This window comes from Periplaneta americana, chromosome 3, assembly GCF_040183065.1.
Source record: "Periplaneta americana isolate PAMFEO1 chromosome 3, P.americana_PAMFEO1_priV1, whole genome shotgun sequence".
Lineage (NCBI taxonomy): Eukaryota > Metazoa > Arthropoda > Insecta > Blattodea > Blattidae > Periplaneta > Periplaneta americana.
In genome coordinates this window covers 125,236,883-125,261,451 of record NC_091119.1, presented here as the reverse complement: position 1 = coordinate 125,261,451, position 24,569 = coordinate 125,236,883, and the positions used below count along the sequence as shown (strand labels likewise).

General features: G+C 35.8%; 2 protein-coding genes and 1 non-coding gene across 8 annotated transcripts in view; 1 reads left to right on the top strand and 2 right to left on the bottom strand.

Moving 5' to 3' along the window:
* Window positions 1-5,080, bottom strand: part of Rab3GAP1 (RAB3 GTPase activating protein subunit 1) — a 290,503-nt gene extending 285,423 nt beyond the window's left edge. Inside the window, exon 1 of the mRNA XM_069821561.1 lies at window positions 4,791-5,080. Coding sequence (XP_069677662.1) covers window positions 4,791-4,989 — 199 coding nt within the window. The 5' untranslated portion in view covers window positions 4,990-5,080. The remainder of the gene's footprint in view (window positions 1-4,790) is intronic.
* Window positions 3,680-3,756, top strand: TRNAY-GUA (transfer RNA tyrosine (anticodon GUA)). The gene has a single exon. It is a non-coding gene; the product is annotated as a tRNA-Tyr (tRNA).
* Window positions 5,081-12,303: 7,223 nt separating the features above from the next.
* The window catches only part of LOC138696506 (TATA box-binding protein-like 1), a 71,284-nt gene continuing 59,018 nt past the window's right edge, over window positions 12,304-24,569 (bottom strand). For 5 of the 6 annotated variants that reach the window (XM_069821558.1, XM_069821560.1, XM_069821557.1 and 2 more), the window contains 3 exons: window positions 20,193-20,443; window positions 18,832-18,926; window positions 12,304-16,379 (listed from right to left, as the gene is read on the bottom strand). In XM_069821558.1, coding sequence (XP_069677659.1) covers window positions 16,138-16,379; window positions 18,832-18,926; window positions 20,193-20,443 — 588 coding nt within the window. In that variant the 3' untranslated portion in view covers window positions 12,304-16,137. The remainder of the gene's footprint in view (window positions 16,380-18,831; window positions 18,927-20,192; window positions 20,444-24,569) is intronic. The other variant, XM_069821554.1, reaches the window with a different exon arrangement.

Sequence of the window (24,569 nt, the reverse complement as noted above, 5' to 3'; positions counted from 1 at the left end):
AGTAATGATTAAAGAGTCTTCAAACACAAAGATCAGTAATCAAACTATCCAGCGTGTGTTGTGGCAAAATGGTTACCATGGCAGAAGACTGTACATTAGTGAGACAAATCGAGCTCGAAGATTGGACTTCGTTAAAGAACATGTTGGTAAGGATGAGGAATTTTTGAACAGGGTGATTTGGTCAGATGAGATGAAGAGAAATCTTTATGATTCCGATGGCATTCATATGATATAGAGAAGGCCCAAACACAGATAACGACAAAAGCAAGACATTACCTACAGTGAAACACAGGGGTGGATACATAATGTTGTGGGGATATAGGTATGTCTGCAAGTGGTGTGGGGAATATTGAATTCATAGATGGGATTATGGATAAGTATGTGTACAATAACATTTTAAAGTCAAATAGGCTATTAGGGAGAGTGCATAAAACATGGGGATGCCACCTGTGTATATGTTCCAACAAGACAATGACAGTAAACATACTGGCTCATATGGAATACACCCCAGCAACTGCGAACATCTCAATGATCAGACTTAAACCTCATTGAACTTTTGTGGCGAGTTTTTTTGAAAAGGAGTGTCAGAAAGCAGAAGTGTACAACCATAGAGGAATTGAAACATATAGTGAGAGAACAAATGGGCTAAAATCAAACCAATAAAGTGTAAAAACTTGGCAAAATCGGTGAGAAGGAGATGCCAAGCAGTAATAAAGTCGAAAGGTTATGCTACAAGACATTGTTTTTCACAATTGTAAATAATCAAAGTGTACAAACAAAACAGTTACATAGAAATTGGACATGCTTTTTTTATTTTGTTTTGTTTAATGTATTCAGAAGTTTATATTTTATTTTTTGACTTCAATATATTCCAAAGTCCATGCATAATAGTTCTCTCATATGAAAAGAAATTATATTATATATTTTCATAAGATAAATAAGAGTTTTATTTGGAAAATATAACTGTACAATCAACAGTGTTATATAGTGTAAATGGCAGAAGATCGTGAACGAAAACAAGACGTAATAATTTGTGGGCTCCACGAAGCCCAGATCTAACACCCAAGCCATTCCACGAAAATGCGACATTTTCACGAAAAATAAAAATCTCACGAATCTCTGCTTGTCCGAATTTTTTGAATCTGATAACACTCATTGTGTAACAACACGTATGTGGGAGAAAAAGCGCCAAGAGGTCTGTGGTTTAAGAGCGCGAAATTATCTACTAGAAATCACATATTTGAATGCACATTTAAAGCAAATAAATCATTACTTAACTGTATGTTAAATGCAATTAATAATGAAGTGCGGACCTTTGTTAATAATTACAATGCATAGAAACCGTAATACAATGATTATTTCGTGCTTGGTTGCAATTATTACAAGGAAAGGTTGAGAGTTCGTGTGTCACGCTCAAATGGGCATTTGTTTATATTTCTTCAAAACTATTTAATTTTTTCGTGTTTCATAAATGTAAAAGTGAGAAACATCACATAACAATCAACTTCTTATATGGACAACATTTTGATTTATGTACGTATTCTACAAGAAAAATACGTGACACACGTAACACAATGACTGTGACACACGAACAAAAAGTTATGTTCATGTGTCACTAAAGTTTATCCTAAAATCCAGTTACAATTTTTGTTGTTATTGGACGTCTTTATATCTAAACATAATTAGAAGTGGAATTTCAAATACTTATTGTTGATTTAGATAATTGTGTGTGCGTGCACACGCACCTGTGCGTTTTTTTTTTTTCAATATACATAAACTGTAAGTTAAACACTCTTGAAAATATGTGTTCCATAACTGTTGTAAAGGGGAAAGGAACTGGCCACGCTGTCCCATTATCTTCTGGCCTAGTTGCCTCATAAGTGATGCCTTCTTGGTATCACTTGTGAGGTCCACGCCTGTCTTTGGACAGACTAAACAACAACTGTTGTAAAAATATAGTGTGTAGGCCTCAAATTAGCATAAGGCAATCTATGCCTAAAGTTCGTATATTTTTTTTTTTTTCCTTGAATTAAAAACTTACAAAATTTGGTTTATGTTAATTTATTTCATATAAAAAACAAGCTTATGCAGTACATTTATATCGCAAATTGGTAGCCACCATACTAGGCTTAAGTATAAATAAATTGGTATAATTATTTGCACATTAGGTAAATGTTACTAAATTTCTGATATTAATTCAAAATCGTTTTATTTAATAACATTAATTAATATATCCTAGGTATCATTTGGCAATTCTAAAAGTTAGACCTTTTTAAATGTATATTAGTTTTTCTATTGATATAAATATGATTACATTTTGAACATTTTTTTATAGTATTTTCAAGAATTTAAGTTGGGCCGATTACTTGGTTGGATTTTTTCCGAGGTTTTCTCCAACCGTAAGGCGAATGTCAGGTAATCTATGGCGAATTCTCGGCCTCATCTCGCCAAATACCATTTCGCTATCACCAATCCCATTGACACTAAATAACCTAGTGGTTGATACAATGTCGTTAAATGACCAAGTAAAAAAAAAAAAGACGTCAAATATAGGCTACAGGTGAAGTTACAAAATCTTGTGGTGACGAAGAATTTAAAGTGCCTGTGATGTCCAAGGAAGGGAAGTACTACAAATGGTTGACATATTGGTATATTCGTCACATGACATTACACAGGAAATATCACCACAAATGGTTGTAAACAACAGTGGATATTTTAAATTTAAAAGTGTATTTTAGTGTAATCTAGTGTTGTTTTGTATAATAAGAACTGTAGGCATAGTGTATAAGTCTTCCACAAGAACTGATGTATTTATAGTGCATTTAAAACAATTGGTAACCAACATGACAGAAATGTTCGTGTGTCACGTTCATGTGTCACAACATATTTGCAATATTTTGTTTCTTAATGGCACTGTTAATTTTTTTGTAAAGTTCGTGATTTAGCAGTTACATGTACTACACAAGTGTCTTAATTGTTTGGAAAACAACTGAATGCATTTATGTCATTTGGCACAATAATATGAACATTTTCCATTTTGGTAATAAATCTAGTGGCAAGAAAATGTTCGTGTGTCACACCATACAATATTTAATATTTTTTCCATTATTATTTATTCCTTTTCATTAAGAATTTTTGTTTATATTTAGGAATGGTTATGCTAAAAGACAGTAATGTCTTTTTCATGAATTACTAAATAGGCCTATTCTGTGAAGATCATAGTTAGGTACTTAAAAAATGTTACGTGTGTCACTATGGAATGACCCACCCTGTGATTTTTATTTATGGGGAACACTAAAAGGTAGGGTTTATACGAAAAATCCTCATTCTATAGATGAACTAAACGACTATATATGGGAAGAAATCAAGGCTATCAATGATGTGGAACTTCAGAGTGTTGCTCATTCGTTTATCAGATGATGTCAGTTGTGTGTGGTGGCAAATGGGGTCATTTTCAGCAACGACTGTGAGCATGGCAAGTCCAAATTATTGGACATTTATTGTTAGTAATTACTGTTGCGTATTGTAGAAGTGCCAGAGAAATGGTTACACACTCGCCGGAAACCATGCTAGCAATGGGCCACAAGTCACCTGTCGTTTTTTCACCTCACGTCATAATAATGTCTCTGTATTTGTCAAACCATTTGCGTAGAATTGAAATTATCCGGTTTCCATCGTGTCCCGGCATAGCTCAGTTGGAAAGAGCACTCAGCCCGTAGAGCTGAGAGGTCCCGGGTTCGATTCCCGGTGCCGGAACGAATTTTTCTCGAATTAAATGGTGATAATACACATTGGCTACTTCATAGTAGTCGTGTAATATTCAGTGAGGTAGGCGAGACCTCATATATAATGAATATGTGATGTATTAACTGTTAGCAGTTTTCCCAAACTGATGTTGAATATGGCCATAAAGTCATTTAAATATGCGCTCTTGCATGTATGACTTACATTGTCTAAAGAGAAGGTAGTAAGGCCGTAAAACATTACGAGAGGAGTTCGGCCGGCACCGTGGATCGTGTCCCGGCATAGCTCAATTCGAAAGAGCACTCAGCACGTAGAGCTGAGAGGTCCCGGGTTCGATTCCCGGTGCCGGAACGAATTTTTCTCGAATTAAATGGTGATAATACACATTGGCTACTTCATAGTAGTCGTGTAATATTCAATGAGGTAGGCGAGACCTCATATATAATGAATATGTGATGTATCCATCCCTTGTTACTGAAAAATCTATCAAGCAGAAATATGGAATGTAGGAGCAAAATATGATTTAACTTTCCTCAAAATTAAGTAGGAATTAATACATTCAGATTATTAAATTCCGATATTCGATAAATACGTTAATTTGAAGAACAAATGCGGAAAGTGGAGTTTAGAAATAGGAAAGTGACAGTCTGTTGCACAATTCTGAAATATAGAGCATTCAAGCTCGACTCCTGGCTGGGAATACGCGCTTAAGGCATGGATGATGGTGCGACAGAAATAAGAATAACGAAGATAAACTGTGTGTAAACAGAAATGATGATGAAGTACACAAGTAACCATTTTTCTATGAGGGGAACGTAATCTACTAAATGTGTAAAGTTTAGATCGTTGTCAACTGTTCCACATAATTAAAATTGCCGTAAAATACGCAATACACTTGACAAGTGTCATAGGGAGGAGTATGCTGGACAATTAACAACTTCCCAATATGAACATGCAAGATTTAGGTTATGTTCGGACATTTTAAATACCATGTATATTTCAAAATGTTATAATAATGACATTCATAACCTGTCTCTAAAACATACCAGCAAACGTTATTTTCTCCGTCGTTCTTTCCCATTCTCCTTCACTAAGTTCTCCCCTTTTGAGCTGAGGTCCTTTCTTTACTTCAGGTAATTTCCATTCATGGATAATCTTTTCTAAATGAGCTATAAAAAGTTCCCAGTCTGTAGTTGTTGTAAAATCACGCTGACAAAAGTCTTGTTCATCTATTTCTTCATTCATTTCTTTTCAATAAATCAAATTTTATAGATCAGACACGAGTTTCTGTCGACACAAATCTTATCGTCTGCAGCTGTCACCCTGTCAAACTCTCGTTCACCGCCTTCTAAATATACACCATGCACGTTCCCAGAGAAGATAAAAAGTTCCTGTTTTCGATCCGCATTCCATAGTAGTTTGATTTGGTTACTCATGTATTTACTACCACCCCTGACCACACACACATTGGACAGTTTTTGGGCTCATGTTCGGTGCTCGTAGCACGATCCCACCACAGTCTAGTATATACAGTCGCGAAGCTCAATACGTAGTAAATATGCAAACATTAGATAGTTGCTCACTACTAGGATCGCTAATATCGCCTCATTACAGGCAATGCAAAATAGTACTGTCACAGGCTATTGTTTCTAGCACACTCAAACTTCGTGGCTGTATATAGTAGACTGTGATCCCAACTTAAACAATTTAAAATTTCGGTTGCAACGACTGATGCCATATAATCTCATGTGTTAAAATCATCTTTAGCTATAATTAGTAATCATTTGCACTCAACAAACTTTTATTGTAAATAATTTCCTATGTTTTCGTATCATTTATCTTAATGTGTTTTTTTTCCTTTCAAATTGTCACACAATTGTTTTTAATTAGTCTTTATGAATTGATTAGTAGGCCGATCTATTCGAACTCTTATTTAGGGCGGCTTTTTTAATTTAATTATATCACAGGCTAGTATATACAGTCACGAAGCTCAATACGTAGTAAATATGCATCCATAGATAGTGGCTAACCACTAGGATTGCTAATATCGCCTCATTACAGACAATGCGAAATAGCACTGGCACAGTCTATTGTTCCTAGCACCCTCATTATATTATATTTATGTTATGTGATCAGTGCTACCACGTTCCGTCAGAAATTACAAGCTATACAAGCTTCATAAACTAAATAGTAACTATATCGAAAATTCTCCTAAATTAACACACACGATGTGGTGACAGCACCGTCAAAATCATTTCTGGTAGTGTGCGGTATGAAATAACAAGACCTGACGTGTACTGCCTGACAAAATTGACTCTATCCACAATAAGACGTAAATTTTTGTACTGCAAAGGCCTAATTTGCAAACCAAATGCTTAGGCTGACTACTCTGTCGTCACATTAAATACCTTACTATACTGCAGCAGCATTGACATGGAGTGCGAAATGTTGCGGAGCTGACATCTAGCGGAGAGGTGTGTATTATAAATATACTAACATAGCGGGAATCGGACTAATGCTAATGTGGAATAATACACGAGACACTTAAGAAATGTTGCAGAGTTTTTTTTTAAGCAATTGTTATTACTGCACAAATCAGCACCAAAATTACCGGAATGAAATTATCATATTATTACTTTATTACTATTGTTGTTGAACTCGCGGATGATACGTCAGAGTCTGATTTACACTCTAGCAATATCATTACGGTGCGATGGTTCCACTGATAAAATTTTATACGAATGCAAAAATAACTGATACAGCTGGTAAACATATTCTTAGGGGTCAAGGAGTTTTCCATGCAGGGAGCGAAGGGGGTGTTGTCCGCAATAGGTGACGGAATGAAGAATGTTGTAGGAGAGAAGGCAACCAATTTCATTTTACAGAATGTCATCTATGGTCACAGATGGAGCGTCCTTAAACACAGGTGAAAAGGCAGGACTGTGGTCCCTATTAGATGAATTAGCAAGGTCAAGCAGTCTGACAAATGCCCAAGGCAGTATGGCTCCACCCCTTCTGAAGATATGGTGCTGTGTACACAGGTCAAACCTAGCATGGAGAAGTGTCTGCAATACAGTTTCGGAACTGAATATCATGCTTCAGAACATATCTTCAATTTGCAGTTTTTTTTCCATATGTCTGAACTCAGAACCAGGGAACCGAGCATGATAGCTAAGAAGAATAATGTTGATTTATTCACTCTTCCTGAAATGTTCGACGCTGGACTGAGTTTACGTATGCAATGGTGGAGGCTGTGCTATGGTCTTGGCAGGCTTTAGTTTTGTAAGTCACAAAAAAAACCGTGCTGATAGCTTTTGTTATGGTCACCTGAAATTTCTTTGCACTGAGGATAACTTGAGATTCTTAACATTTCTGGCCGATATACTGTCCATCTTCAGTAGGTATCAGAAAGCACTTCAGTCAAATTCTAGCAATATTGTTGACATGGCAAGATTAACTGAATCCATGAAGTCAAAAATATCATCTTTGCTTGAAGATCCCAGCTTGGGAGGTTGACCATCGACACTCACAAAAGAACATTACTGTACTCCATGTGGTTTGAGACAGCTGAAGGGCATTGATCTGACTTCCGGATCTGGTAGCGGCTCCGGATCATCACGACCAAAAGGAAGTAAGGGACACAATCTCTATGTTACTGATAACAGGGACTTAACTTTCATATTCGTGGAGGTGAAGGAGGCTCTCATAAATTTTTTTAGCGACCGTTTCAATCTAGATGTAAGGATAATTGACATTGTGAAGACATTTTACGACATGTCCAAAGATGCAGATATAAAGGCTGTATTTAATACCATTGGCAGTGATCTCGATCTATTAAAAATAGACCTTGAGTATCAATATCCTAAAAGTTTGCCAAATATAGACATTCTCTGTGGCAAAACACTTGCAGAAAAAGTGAAATGTTTTGCCTCTTCAACGAATTACAAAAATCTAGCAACTCTTTTTGCTCGTATCCTTCTGGCTAAGCCTCACAGTGCTGATGTGGAATGATTCCTGAGGCCAGATACCTCCTTGAACACCAAATGTGCCAGAATGAGTACTATTGAAACCGAGAACCTTTATTTCTTTGTTCTCTATAACATGCCACCATTGTTTGAATGAAATCCTGGAGATGCAGTACTGTTCTGGCTCCAGAAGTGTGAACGACGTACCAGCGATCGTCCGAAGCTATTACAACAAGAGTACTTCACTTCCATATTCAGCCGTGCGGGTTTTCAGCTCTACGTGCTGACATTCTATCCACTAAGCTACACCAGATTCAAATCCCGGTGCCAGAGAGAATGCAGAATATCTGCACAGAAATATCATATGTACTTCGGTACATCATAATAATATATATGCGAAAAATAATCACTTTGTGATTTAAGACGGCACTTATTCCATCGGATCCCGGCCACTTGGTCACTCATAACAAGTGCACCTCTGCACCTATGTGGACATTGTGCCATTGTCATAAATCTATGACGCAGTGCATGAGGGTAGGCCACTAGAGGGAACCCAAGAGGTGAAACTTAAACTGAGAGGATTCGATCCGACATTGGGATGCGAATCTGGTGTGGCTTAGTGGATAGAGCATCAGCACGTAGAGCTGAAAACCCAGGTTCAAATCTCAGTGCCAGCAAGAGTTTTTCTCTGTTCCACTCATCTTTCATCATATGATGACGCAGAATATCTGCACGGAAATAATATATGTACTTCAGTACATCATAATAATATATGATATGCGAAAAATAATCACTTTGTGATTTAAGACGGCGCTTATTCCTTCGGATCCCGGCCACTTACTCATAACAAGTGCACTTCTGCACATATGTAGACTCTGTGCCACTGTCATACATCTATGACGCAGTTAATGAGGGTAGGCCACTAGAGGGAACCCAAGAAGTGGAACTTAAACTGGGAGGATTTGATCCGACATCGGCATGGGAATCTGGTGTGGCTTAGTGGATAAAGCGTTTGCAAGTAGAGCTAAAAACCCAGATTCAAATCCCGGTGCCAGAGAGAATTTTTCCCTGTTCCACTCATCTTTCATCATAGTAAAAACTAGTTTTAAAAATGTAGATAGATGGAAAGAAAGTTTTCATAAGATCTAGAATCAGTGACAGATTTTTACCTTACGAAAACTTGCTTTATATATAGATTTTTCATTCTTATTTTTGTTTTTTTGCTTCTGCATTGGACTGACACCACACTTCAATCCTTTTGGTATTATATTTGCCTCTTTGTCTCACTATATGTTACTACAGTGGACTATAGTGGACTTTATATTGTCAGCAAACAGCTGGATACATTAAGAAGATTGATGATTTTTATTTTTGTTTGCTTAAACTAGTCTTTACTAGTTGAAACTGATTCTGACGAATTTCGGGGTTTTGAAAGTAACACATAAAAATATCTCGAGGACATCATGCCAGAAGGGCAGATCAACAGAACACCAAATTTACATTAGAGCCATATTAGTATAGAATGATTTTTCCTACCCTTGTCCACATAAGGTACTTTGATTCTTTCTCGTGTCTTGTGAAATATTTCAATAACGTAAAATTTGTTGATATGTCCTTCTGGTATGATACCCTCATGTATATGAACAACATTCTAAGTTTCTTACTCCTTTACTCAAAGGAGAAAGGTTGTTGTTGTTGTTGCTGTTTTCTAATGCCAGGCATTTGACAATAAAGTCATTTGACCTCTTGCACTCCAATATTTTTCAAAGATATTATCATGACCAGCCAATGAAGCACAGATTTTGAGGTATTCCGAATCCATTTCTTGGTTTGAGTTGCACAATGGGGAGTTAGGGGACTGATATATTCCAATTCTATGCAGGTGTTTAGCCAAACAATCATGGCCTGTTCCAATCTAAATGCAGCTACAGACGATTTTCGTGGTAAATCGGGAATTAACTGTGGATTTTGATGCAGAGAGTTCCATTTTTTCCCTTGGGATTGTGTTGTCAAATTTTGTTTGTTGAAGTCTAAGTATGTAGATTTAATAAATCTCTTCACAGAGTAATATGTAGATTTAGTAACAGGTCTGTAAGTAGCAGTGCTGCCCTTCTTTGCTAAAGCATCCGCATTCTCGTTTCCCAGGATTCCACAATGGGATGGTATCCATTGGAATACAATTCTTTTATTGAGTGATATTAATTGAGAGAGCATTTTAGTTATTTCTGCTGTTTGAGATGAAGGTGTGTGTTTAGAGACTATTGATAGAATAGCTGCTTTGGAGTCTGACAATATAACTGCATTCCTAAATTTATTGATATGGCATAGAAGATTCCTGAGACATTCACTTATTGCAATGATTTCACCATCAAAACTTGTTGTTCCATATCCAAGTGATCTATAAAGTGAGAAGAGACAGCACGTAACACCTGCACCGGCACCTTGTTCTCTGGAGATCAAGGATCCGTTGGTGTATAAATGAAGCCAGTTTTGTGGAGGGTACCTAATATTAATTGTCTCTAAAGACAATTGTTTCATTATTTCAGTGTTTACTTCTGATTTCAGTATTTCTTCTGTTAAATTTAGATTATATTCTATATTTAATAGAGTTAAAGGGTTTGGTTTAATTTGTAAGTTTTCTTTTAAATTCGGGATATTGATTTTCTGTTTTAATTCTTGAAGAATGGATGCGAAACTTTTTTGAATTTTCAATCTACACAGAGGACTGTATGAATGCCAATTGTTTCCTGGTAATCTGATAAGTTTTTCATATTGAATCAGTGCTTTTTCTTCTATTGTCATTTTGATACTGTTAATATTAGTGAGGAATCTCATAGAATTATTGGAGTTGTTTTGATTCCACCAGTAATGAGTCTGAGAGCTTGGTTTTGAACATATTCTATGTCGTTTATGAAAGGTAAAGTAATTAAAATTTCTCCGCAGTATGTCAGCACTGGCTGTATAAACATTTTGTATGTAATGTTCAAAGTATTCCTAGAGCATCCCCATTTCTTTCCTGCTAGTCTTTTTAGAAGGGAGAATCTTTTACGAGCTTTTTCAGAAATGTATTTCAAATGGTTGCTCCATGTTAACTTACTATCGAAAATAACTCCAAGATATTTGGATTCATAAGTCCTAGGAAGGTGTTGGCCATTGTATTGGATATTGAATTCTCTTTCTTTTTTACCGAGTGAAAATATTTGGTAGTTAAGGGTATCTGTCGGATACAGGGGGGAAGAGCCATTAATCCTTCCCAATGAAGGCTTTAAGGAACCAACCTGGATAAATACCCAATGTCCCATCCCTACCTTCCCGTGGTGCAGCTGTTAGTAAGCATAATTTTACGAGCTGAACTAAAGGGAGGGGCTACTTATCCATTAGCACTGGTCAGCTTGATGAGTTAATGACTGAATTTGGTATCATTTTCCTCTATACAATACCTAATTCCCTCTTTACCCTTTCCTATCCAGTCCTCTGACTGAACTCTTACTTTCTTCAATCCCAACGGCATTAGAGCATTCGAGGCCTAGGGGTTCTTTTCCCTTTCCTTCCTCCTCTTTCTACTTTTCTGTTCCTAGTGCTGACCTGCTATGACACTAAAATTGTCCTCCAGTGGCTTAAGGAGGGAAAGCTGGTGATCAACAAGATCTCCCAGCTAGGTCCAATGGACCTGTCGACCAACAGCAGGTGTGGTCCTCCAGACATTCTGGGGGTTGTGTGTTAATGAAGTAGCCACCAAAACGTTAAAATATGTGTTCACTTAAATCGGCTACAATTTGCCATTTAACCGCTCCAATATGAAAAAGGAGAAAGGTAGTATTAGTGATTCCTACACAATGAGCTGTACTGTAAATCCAGACGTGTGACGAACTTTCCTCACTCCACCATTGAAGGGTTGCCATTCTGTTCTCAGGCACACTACTCTAATGTTACTTCTAACCTTCACCGACAAAGGGTTGCCTTTTGTTCTCATAAACATTTCCATTATGACGGATAGCATTGAAGCAATGGAAAATGAAATTGTCTTCTTTTATCAAAAGGGAATGGACATTATGGCCAGAGAATAAATGAAGATAAGATTTCGAAGGCTTCCAAACTCCATCAATCCCCTCCCACTTTCCATTAAGTGACCCAGGAAATTCCAAGGCTGAGTATGCAGTGACACTATAACAGCATTTGTTATTTCCACCTAATCAGTCAGTTTCTAGTGTTCGAACAGTGAATGTACTGTATAAAAATGTCGAAGTGTAAAGTGTTTTCTTTGGAAGAGAAGGCGAGTATTATAAGTAACATTGAACATGGTCTTGCACAAGCGGACGTGGGTCGACAGCATAGTTTAAGTAAATCAACTGTGAGTAACAGTATACAGTACACAGTGTAATCTATTCCATAGAAATAAAATATTTTAATTACTGCATAGTATTTTATTTTCTTGTTCACAATTTCATTCATTCCTGTCATTTAATGTTAGGAGAAAGACACTTCGGATTTAGTGAACCTCGGATATTGTGAACGAAATATGCAAGTCCGCAGAGGTTCACTATATCCAGAGTTGACTGTACATACGAAGATTGTAAATAAAGTAGAGGCAACATAAACAGTACGAACATATTATTGAACTTACATGGAAAATACATTTACATCCCTTCAATATAATCACCAGCGTGTTCCTGCATATTTTGCCAAATCCGTGGTAAGTGTTGAATGCCGTTAGTGAGATTGTTTCGCTCTCTGACGGACTGTGCTACTGCATGAAGCACTGATGCAGTATCTGGAAACCTCTTGCCTCCAAGTGATCCTTTCAACCGTGGAAACAAGTTGTAGTCACAAGGACTCATCTCAGGAGAATTCAGAGAATGTTCCAATACCTCCCAATCCCATCTCTGTAGCAATTCAGCCACTGCTCCTGCGATATGACAACAAGCATTATCATGCAAGATGAAAGGTGGATTGCCTCTAAGGAAATGTGGACGTTTGCGCCACATAGCTGGACATAGATATGGTAGTTTATCATTGTCACAAGCTTAAAGTAATCCTTGATGACACTGGCATGCATTTCTATCACGGGCTACCTCGATTTTTATCAACGATCACTGCTCAAGTTTAGTAAACATGCTTTAGAGTAACAGTGCTCTATATTTAACCACGTACAATATCTGTTGTCATAGCAACTGGTTTTATCATTCAATACATCAACAATATCTCCAACTACGATCACCAGTTGTCTCGTATCACATGTGAATGTGCATGACCCATTCCCGGCATATATATACAGAGTGATTCATGAGGAGTTACCGCTACTTACAGAGCTTATTTCCAAAGACATTTTGAGCAGAAAATGTCGTATAAACATGGATCCTATTCTCAATATTTTCACAGTTTCATTATTTTGAGCCCCTTTCCTGGAGAATGGCAATAAATGAAATAGAGGTAATGTGGAATTAACAAACCAGAATTGGAACAAACATGATAAAAATCATTGTTACATACTCTATGAAAAGATGTAAGAGAGATCAGAATTATGAAATTTATTATTTTGAAGAGAATTCTAAAGAATATAATTTTTTTAATTACACTAACAGATCAAAAACATTACTTACAGTTTATTACAGCCAACAGCCTAGGATGGTACTTAAATTATGTAAAAGAACAAAATTATAACAAAAACAAATGCAAAAAGTTAACAAAAGTGAAGTATCGGAAATTTAGAATTGAGGGTTATCATACAAACAATGCTAGCATATTTCCTCATAAATATTCTAGAATTTTTATTGTTGCTTCTTTCAATCTGGTTAACATTAAAGAAAATCACCTTCTAATTGTCACAAAAACTGTTCTCAACATACGGTAAACTTATGTTCTACACATGCAGAAAATTGCAATTTATCATAAAAATGTTTTACTTCAAGAACAAAGAATGTTTGTTCATATTCAGGTTTTGTAGCAATAAATACTGAAAGGATTGAAAACAGAATACAACATTCTATTGTGTCTACTGTAATCATGATGTATATTATTCAAATGAATAGTGAACAAAGATAATACAAAACTTCACAAATTGACTATTCTATGACAAAAATGAGTGAATATACTGACAATCATACATGGTGGTGGAACTTAACAACTTACGACTTGTTTCATTTATAAATAAATATTACTTTTAATTGATATTATCAAACAGTAAAAGCAATACGCTACTTTCATTTTAATTCCCTTGTCAGAACTGTAACAAGTGACAGCATATTCTTTTGGCTGCTCAATCCAGCATTGACAACAATATTATGATTTAAATAATGCAATATACAGTAACTATAATATAATAAGGAAACATATATTGTATGTTCTTCCAATAATATTGCAGACCTCACATTTTAATATGTCACGTTTTTGTAAGATGTAATAACAATGAATTTTAGAATGTACTGCAGTTGGTCTCGATATATACATATTGTCGCTTAGGAATGAAGAAGTATCAGCATTTTCATGATGTTACAGAAAAACAAAAACTTCATTTATTATTGTAAAAAATTCAAAATTAAGCTGTAAATTTGCATGTAGTATTGTTTTTATGTTGGGGATTAAATGACATTTCAAATTTTCGTATTTCCTATACATATTATACTTTTGAAATCCAATGAAGTCAAATAGAGAGTTTTAGACAAAATGCTGATATGAGGTTTCCATTCTGATGCAACAACCTGCAATATTGCGAACTTTTACATTTGAATATATCAGATTGTTTAAAGACAGATTACAATGAATTTTAAAATGTACTGCAATTGGTCTCAATATATATATTTATTTTTCACCATCACTTAAATAATTGTATTAAAATAACACGTTGACATGAAAAGGAAATCCTGTCAATGCTGTACAAGCGGTAACTGTGCATAGTACAAATTAAACAAAAAGTGACTGGTGTAAGAACAGAGCTACACCGAACTGAATTATTAATGAAGACATAGCTATAAGAAAAATAGGAAATTTCTTTAATAGTCTCTGTAATGTCCAACATTTTTAACACAGATTTTGTGTTCTTATGTTGACAATGCTGGTTTAAACAGAGCTGGATCCAGCACAAATAAATACATCGGACTATGATGACTCTGTACACATATCCCCAATATGCATTATTAAATTTCAGTAACAATCTGTCATGTAACATTCATAAGTCCAGGTTAAGACTGTGTAACCATGGCTAAAGTTAGAAGAAACTTTAAAACAACGACACAATACTGAACAAATTTTTTTGCAACATATCATAGTACAGTACATCTTACACTAATTACAAATAAGACTTAACTCCTGAGGCCATCACTTCCTACCTAAAACAGGCAGCAACAATGAGGGAAGGGAGAGTTTGCTTGGATCCTAAAACCACAAGCCAAAAGAATGCCGGGAAACAAGTACAACAAGTACAAAATGAAAGTAACTCTGCAGGAGTCAATCAAATATATATTACTGACATAAGAAATATGTTGAAAGCTTCAACATATGTTACAACACAGTCTACAGTTATTAGCACATGAGGAAGTGTTATTTGCATACTCACTGTTGGGTATCATGTGACAAAGGGTGTAAAATCAGTTCATTATTACCTAATCTCTAATTCTCATTACGTAACATTTCAAAATATATTGTGACTGGCTCATGAAAGCTTTCAAGTTACATGTATCATAAAGGCCGATCTAATTTTATGTTAAACTATGCATCTGTTTTGCTCAACATAAATACTTATAAAGCAAACTCGGGATATATTTGTTTGTTTCTCATTGGAAGGAATTGCACAGTATCTAGCCAGCCTGGTTGGATACATAGGTATTGCCTTATGTCAGTTACATAGTATCACAAAGTATATTTTAACAACATTGTTTCTGGGCAAGTAAATAATACAATGTATACAGAAACTGCCCACAAAGTCTTTGTCAGTTCTGAAAACGGTTTCACAATTACTATTGTTTCAAAAGTGCAAAAAAGAAGCTTTTGATCCCACTTTGTTCGTTTTTAACTAAGACTGGCTACCATCCGATATAAAAAGGTCGCATTCATTACATCATTCAGAATACAATTCAAGAAACTGCTTTACAATGTCTTGTGTTGATACAACTGTGACCTGACGATCTGACGTTATGAGGAAAGCAACACATTTGATGTAACTCTAAGCTTGACTACATACTTAACTTACAATGTAAATAAATAATGCTATATGCAGTAACAAATCGGTGAGGAAACATCTGCCCTCTTATAAAGTGGCAATGAGTATTGTGTTCTAGACACACCATGGAACATGCTAGTATTGTGGAAAACCAAGTAGGAAAATTAGAGACCTGTCCTTGTTTCACTGTTACCACCCGCTTCTTCTCACATACTGATGCCACACACACACGCACACTCTTAACACGTTTACACGATGTCGACGTAACATCCATCAATCCCAGCTCTTATCACTGTCACAATTATCATCCTCGTCTTCATCTGACAGGATTTCCATTTCATCGTCGTAATCCTCATTGTCCTCTACTTCAATGTGTGCGAAACTGCGTTTTCGCTTCTGACCTTTACGCCTCAGTTGCATTGCGAGCAGATCCTCTTTTGTACGCTCCTTTCTATACTCATAGACTAGAGGGAATATGTGTTCAATGGCTGCCTGCACATCTGCCACACTTGGTGCTGCAACAATAAAAAAAATTTGTTTTTAGAGTTGCTCTGTTGATCTTAATGTTTTTCAACCAGTTCCATTAGATTATGTTTTACAATAGTTCTGTAACATTATATTTTAAAAAAGTGAAGTTAAACAAAGAACTTAATTTTATACTTAAGTGTGCTAACAATCTAACTTGTTGGCTGGTTCTATGTATGTATGGCTTTCAGAAACAAGATAACAATATTAGCGCCATGGATTATTATTATTATTATTATTATTATTATTATTACTATTACTGTTGTAGTGTTTAAAAATTCCTAGGAGGAAGAGAAGGATACACACAAGATTCAGGTACCACAAATGAAATTCTCAGAGACGAAGTATGTACAGTGAAACCTGTTCAATACAGAAGTGACGTGGTCCTAATTATTTTTCATTGTGGATAGGTTCCTGCATTATTCAAGTTTGAAGTTAATATGGAATATTTTATCATTTGTGTAAATGAAAACAAAATTACATGCCACAAACTGCAAGAAGTACAAAATATTCTGTTTAACACTACTCACATTAAATTAGTTTTCTATTATTTATTCCTTTGTTTTCCTTTGATTGAGGTTCTGGCTGATATGTACATCTATTATCAGGCAGTACATCTCACTTGACAATATGTGTCAGGGAAGAATAATTGTTTGTATGGATCTGAAGTCTGACTAGTGTAATATGTAGCTAGTTTGCATATTTCCATCTACTTTAATGATAGAAATGTGCAAAAATGGCAACTCTAGTCTAAATTGAAAAGTCAAATTTTGTAAAATTATATCATAAAAATCTTCAATTTTGCTAATAATTTGTCCACGTCTGTAATTTGATTTAGTGGTTAACTCACGTGTAAGAAATGTTTTCACTACTCACAAATGTAATCCTCTTAACAATACAAAGGCAAAAGATCACCTATTATTATACTTGCTCAGTAGTATGTTTTGCTAAATTTGCTGCCAAAAGTAAATTATACATACCTAATGATTCATTTATCTTAGAAAGAATTTCTCAGATAATACTGCCTCATTTGCCAGTTTATTACACATGACAAAAATCGAAAAGAAAATCATCAGACGATTCTTGAAGTTGGGTGTTATTATGTTTTTGATTTCAAATGAAGGCCCATTATTCTTTTGCTGAAATAGTATTGCATATGAATCATTTCCAAATACACTGACTCATAAATGCTGGACATGAACGAAGTCTGGCCAATAGTTCAGGAGGTAACGCTATATACAGACAGCATGCCCAAAAACATTTTTATCAGAGATGCTGGAAATGTACATTTCCACGAAAATCTCGAAATCGATTTTTTTTATAACATCACAAAACGAAATGCCACCGCTTAACCAAAAGTCTAGCTGCCTCCACATGCTATAGGAGTGGCCTTCCTACCGTCAAAGCGTGATAGTAATATGCGGTATGATAAAAACAAAAAAGCTTACCGCCAAAGCAATAGTAAGATGCGGTACGATAAAAACATAAAAGTTTACCTCATTCTTGGACTGATTGAAGGTACCAATTACAAAAATGAATCCTAGCTGCGTCGTCAGGGCCAAAAGCTGGTGCACTACATGGGTTTTGTATGGTTTTAACTTTAATAGTTTAGTGGCGATAGAACAGATGTTTTAGACACCCCTACTTGTTGTGCTTAACAGCACAAAGATTTGAGGGCTTTGCTCTAACTGAAAACCTATTTCGTCCAATTTCTCCTCTGTTAATACACGTTTATTCACACGAGGCGTCTTATTTTGTACAGATGCTGTCTCTTTGAACTTCTTTACTAGTCAGTTATATTGTTGTTTTATCTGGCACAGGGAAATCAGGAAATTTACGTCGGAACTTATGGCGACACCTTTCCCACAAAGACTTTTTTTTGCGAAAGTATTACAAATAAATGTGCGTTGTTCTGTACTGTACCTCATGACACCACTTACACACTCGGCATTCAGCACAAAACTGAAAACTGCTTTCTGCAATATTTTGTTGCACGGGATCTGGTAGTCCGAGAATATTCTCTCGATTGTTGCACACGTCTGAGTAAATTTGCAGTCTCATTATTACTGCGCACAAGAACAGTTAAAAAAATTATGAATAATTGTTAAATTTCTGTTAATCATACAATTAGACCTTGCAAACTAATTCATATGTACTTTGCATGGGATCTAGTCCAAGAAAAACAGGGCCATAAACCTGGGAGCAGGTAGTGGCACTCCAGCGACTAGTTTTCTGCAGCTTTGGTGGCATTTCGTCTCATCCACCCAGTACTATACCAAAACATAACATCACGGCTGGATCCACCATAGTCAGCAAAAAATATATTTCATGAAACTATTGTTATAGAACAATATCACTAAAAATACGTCAAACATTAGACCATACTAAAAGCTCTGCAAAAATCAATAACTAATTGCAGACTAATTTTGATAAGTTACTCACCTGTTACAGTTACACTGCCAGTTGAAAATATTTTAAGAGTTGCTTTGGGCTCAGTCAATTTGTACGTCACACCAGGATGAAGTTCTGGCTCATAACTGGAAAAAATAATAGAATAACCTGACACAAAAGGCAAGAGAAAGAAAATAAATAAATAAATGCTGGAATGAAACAGAAAAATGAAAAAGGGAGGAAAAAACAAACAGAAAACTAACTTTTTTTTTCCTAATGAATTTTTAATTCTCTCACAAATTTTTCTTTCTGAATATATTTATACAATACATAAGATATTATTCGATTTGATACTAAGAATACTTGTGCCTTGCATCCTTGGTATAGGAGGAAACTCAAATCCAAAAAATTCTAAGTTGTTACAACATTAACAATTATACATTTTATAAATAATAAAATAATACAATATAACGTTTCATAATATCGTATTTACTCGTGTAATTTCTCCCTTTTTTTTTTCTCAAAATTCGGCATGCACATGCAGACACACATGCACGCACACACACAATAATTCAGTAACTATGAATAATTTTGTGTCTTTTGTTTGTACCACTGTATGTCTATTCTAAAGCCTCTAGCCTAACCTTGACTAATCTCAGATCATGGTGTTAAACTTTGCACATAAAATATTTGTATCAAAATTAATTTGTTAATTACGTAAAGAAAATAAACGTATGTATATTTCACACTGCACTACTTTCAACAGATAAAAAATCCAAATCATCTTCCCTGTCACCAGAGGAATCATAGGTGTTTTCCATTATAGGAGAGATTAATAAAGAAAGATCTCTGATTTCTCATGGTTATTTTTCGATACTTGGAATTTTCACGAAAGACACTGTTGTCAGGAAAAAAGAGTGTCCAATTTTGTTTAAAACAAGATGGAGAAATTACACGAATAAATAATATTCTAAAAAATATGTCCTAAAGATCTCGGGGGAAGGGAGAAATTAAGTGTGTAAATACTGTAGCTTATTACTAGGTGGAGTTATTTGTGGCAATTGGAGATGAATAATCTGACAGAAGAGAATTTGTGGGAAGTGCAGAAAATCTGATTCAGAAAAATGCTTAATTGCCAAATTCAATCGAAATTTAATTTGATTCACAAAATTTCTTAAAAGTGCTCAACAAAAGTCTTCAAAATTACCAAGTTCTCTAGTTTTTCATGTGGATAAAGATAAAAAGAGACAGACTAATCAAATAGGTAGAAAAACATTTTCTACAACAAAACTGTGAGATAAACTGTGAAAATTATTTTTTCATAGAACTTGAACGAAGAAAGAAATTTTGTGCATTCTAAGCCGGTATTTAACTAAAATACGCCTAAAAATTTCCATAAACAGTGTACTTACTCTGCATGCTCCTTGTATCTCTCAGAGAAAGCCATGATTTTTATTGCAAAGGGCATGGAACATGTGCCCAAAACATTGACTACCCTAAAGTTGTTGAAGCGAGCTTTGAAACCAAGTTTCTGCAAACATCGAGCAAATCGCCTTGCTGCTATCTTAGCCTGTTCCTCGCTTGTCGCTCCAGTACATGTAATCTTCCCTGAAGACCACATTGAGGCTGTTGTGTACGGTTTTCTCAGCTTCATGGTGATCATCTGTTTGTAAATGGCAAAAAAGAAAAAAATCAACATTTACTTCTACTACAAAACAACAGTTGCCGCTTGCTTTACAATGAAAGACTGTAAACAGTGGAGATTAGCTGACAAGACACCAAGTTATATCTTAACAATCCTGCCTGAACATCATTATGAAAGGAAGCAACTACAGTGGCTCGTAATTCAGAAGAGATTTTTCACAGATTGGAGAGCTGATATTCATTATAATGCAAACAAGGAAACTAAAGGTCAGAAACATAAAAATTTTGTTGGCTATCCCAAATAAATATTTTAACCTGCTGTTAACAGTCACAATCAGAAAGTCTGTTTCTTGCCACTTATGCGAAAGGCAGATCCAATCTACGAAATTTAATTTCTTCTAGACATGCCTATAGCAAATGAAAACCTGTTCCAAACCATTTTTATACATCGAAGACCAGTATATGAACATTATAGTAACAAGTATACATCTCTCAATGCTCAGTTGGTCCCATGCAATTGCTGGCATTCCTCTCCATGGAATCGCAGTGAGAAGTGAGTGAGTTTCGTTAGAGTAGAACAGTTTTGTTGTGTAGTTGTGAGTGAGATTTCGTTAGATCGTACAGTAGTGTTGTGCAATGATGAGATATTCACTGCATCATCGTACATTCATCTTGAAGATGTATATCAAGTACAGATAGTTGTGTGGCAGAACAAGCAAATTTAGATTTAAACTTCCTAGCAGCTCATGGTGTCTTCATTTTTCTGGTCAATTACAGATTCTGTTTTATTAAACTTATCCACTAACTTTAATATTGATTTTCGTATTGGAACTGCACTGCCAGGAATTTAAATCTAAATGCTTTGCAAAACACTACTAGACTCTCCAACAAAATCTCATTCACGACTGCACAACACAACCATCCAATTCCGATGAAATCTCACTTACACCTGACTGCAGGAGGACAGAATGCTGTGATTTCATGAAGGGGAATGCCAGTGAATGCGCAAAGGTTTGGGCTGCCAAACAACTGAGCAATGTTTAGGGATTTTTAAACTGCCCAGCAGCAAAAAATGTGATGGCAAGATAAGTGACATATAATTTCTTCTCTATTTGTAGCCATAAGAGGCAGTATCTGATGATGATGATGATGATGATGATGGCAAACCAAAAAAGTAGATGAATTAATAAATTAAATATGGGAAAATTAAATTTATTAGATCAACAAGAAGAAGACGAAGATGATTACAAACAAAGGAAAACTACAAGTAAATGAATAGACAAAATAAGGGAAATTTAAGCCTATTACAGCAAAAGGAATAAATTCTTTGATTCAGCAAAGCTGTGGAATATGACACTGTTTCACTATTTTAAGAACAACTATCTTAAAAAGACATGCTGTACATAAAAAGAAAGTTAAGTAAACAATTACACAAGTATCTCTGATTGAGGTGTTGGCTAGTAAGACGTATATCTCAAAACGTTCTCAGGCTACCAGCCAGGTAATAAGTTGATGATCCACCAACGTTTCGAGGATGTTCATCTTCCTCGTCTTCAGGGTTAACTGATAATTAGAAACTCTGGTCTCCAACTCAGCACTGCATGAACACTGCCTATAAAATTTCTCAACACCCAGACAGCGGCCCGTCATCAACAGAAGACACATGGGAACACATCCAACAGACATATGGAGAGACCCGCAGGCAGCCGCACCACACAAGGCAACATGTCAGCAGTGTTTACGCCGCGGTCCGCAATGCATGGAACACGGACAGCCAATCAGCACCCAGCTCCCTGGCTGATTACTCCCTCTGACACTGTAAATAAGGAGCATGATATCCCCCTAATTATCAGTTAACTCTGAAGAAGAGGAAGATGAACATTCTCTAAACATCGGTGGATCACCAACTTATTACCTGGCTGGAGGCTCGAGAATGTTTTGAATTATCAAGCCGCAGGAAAGCTTCAGTAGTTATTTTAAGATGGATGTCTATTATCTGATAGTACATCTCACTTAATATGTGTCAGATGAAGAACAATTGTTTGTATACATCTGAGGTCTGATTAGTGTAATATGTAGCTAGTCCGCGATGTGTGCAATGGAGGGGGGAAAAACTGGCCACCCTACCCCATCATCTCCTGGCTTAGTTGCCTCACGAATGATTCCTTTTTGGTGTCACTTATGAAGTTCAAGCCTGTCTTCGGACAGTTGATTAAACAAAAATTAATGAGAGACGGGGAAAGGAGGACATGGCATTTTTATAAAGAGGGGTGTGTGTTCAATAGTGTGTGTTACAAAACACTTCAGTATCAGGGGCCTGAAATTGTTTGGATTATCCAAAACTTTAATCTCAAATGTATTACTTTATCTTTAGATTTTCACAATAAACTACGTATTATTTCCTTTTCCAGTAATTCAACATCCTGTAGTACTAATTAGATAACGTTGTTGTTAATTATTTTTTTCTTTAAAACCATTTTAAGGGTACACGGGAAAAACAATGAATGTCACAATTCTGTTAAGGGTGATGGCATTATCTAAATCAAAAGATTACTACAAACTTTAGTGTTGTTCTCACTAAAACTGGTAAAAAGGAGGATTATCACCAGGAATAGTCATCTTTTCCTTCATTTTCAATACAAACAGCAATATATTTTGCAGTAATATACTGAATTAGATATTATCTGACCCTTAACAGAAACGTGACATTCATTGTTTTTCCCCTGTACCTTTCATTTGTAAAAATTTCGATCCAAATCTCATGGGAAGTTCAAACTTATTAGTGTTTCTCACTCGTCCTCTGTTCAGTTCAGAGTAAATGAAACTTTGGACTACTAGAGTTCAAATTATAAATGCAAACAATGTAAAGGTAAAAAAGGTAAAGGTATCCCCGTCACACACCATGAAGGCATTTGGGGGGCATGGAGATAGAGCTCCATGTTTTCCATGACCTCGGCACTAGAATGAGGTGGTGTGGTCGGCAACATGCTCTGACCACCTTTTATCCTTGGGAAAGACCCGGTACTCAATTTTATAGGAGGCTGAGTGAACCTTTGGGCTGTTCTGGAAGTCTGGCAACAAGAAAAAATCCCGTCACCACTCGGGATCGAACCCCGGACCTTCCAGTCCGTAGCCAGCTGCTCTACCAACTGAGCTACCCGGCCGCCTGTAAATGCAAACAAGATCAGAAGAAAAATAAAGACGATAATCATGCAAATTTGAAATGAGGCAGTAGAATAAGTGGACAGCTTCAAACAGTTGGGATGTATTATAAGTTGCAACATGAGCTGTTGCCAGGAAGTCAAAAGGAGGATAGCCATGGCAAAGGAAGCTTTTAATAGAAAAAGGAGAATTTTTACGGACTTTCGGAAAAAAGCTAAAAAAAGAGACTAATGAAGTATTTCGTACTGCAATATGGACATTACGACGGAGTGAAGAGATACATGTATATGGAGAGGAATGGGGCATGTGAAATGGACAGGCAAAATAAGAAATGCAGCTGTGCTAGAAAGAATAATGCTCAAACTGATTAGGAAGAGAAAAAGTAATTGGCTGGTCACTGGCTAAGGAAAAATTGCCTACCATTTATGAAGGATGCACTGGAGGCAATGGTGAAAGCGAAAAAATTTTGGAGCAGAAGATAAATAACATTACGATATATGGATCGTATGTGGAGACTAAGAGGAAGGATTGGACAATGCTGGGTTTGCATTGAAGGACCTGCCCTTGGGTAGAAAACTATAAATGAATGAAGGTTCGAACTGAATGGAGCATCAATTGATTTACCAATTTTTCCATTACACTTAGCCAGTGTTTTTTTAATTGTGGGAGCTGTTAATTTTATTCAACAATAATGAATACAAAACCATAACGAATTCCATTATTTGATGAGATTCTACTGTACTTTTCTCTCATCAATTTTAACTTTTTTTTTAAATCCAGTATTTAGGAACAATGTATTAAGAGTGTCAACTGAACTGATGATAATAAGCTGGTATTTTGGATATATTAGTCTGACGATTTTCCACGGCACTCAGTGATATTCACCTTGCAACTGGGAAAAAACAAAAGAAGATAAACAGCTCGAGTGAAATTCGAACCTATGCCCAAGCATCGTCTCAAAGCATTTCTCTTGCTCATTAGCA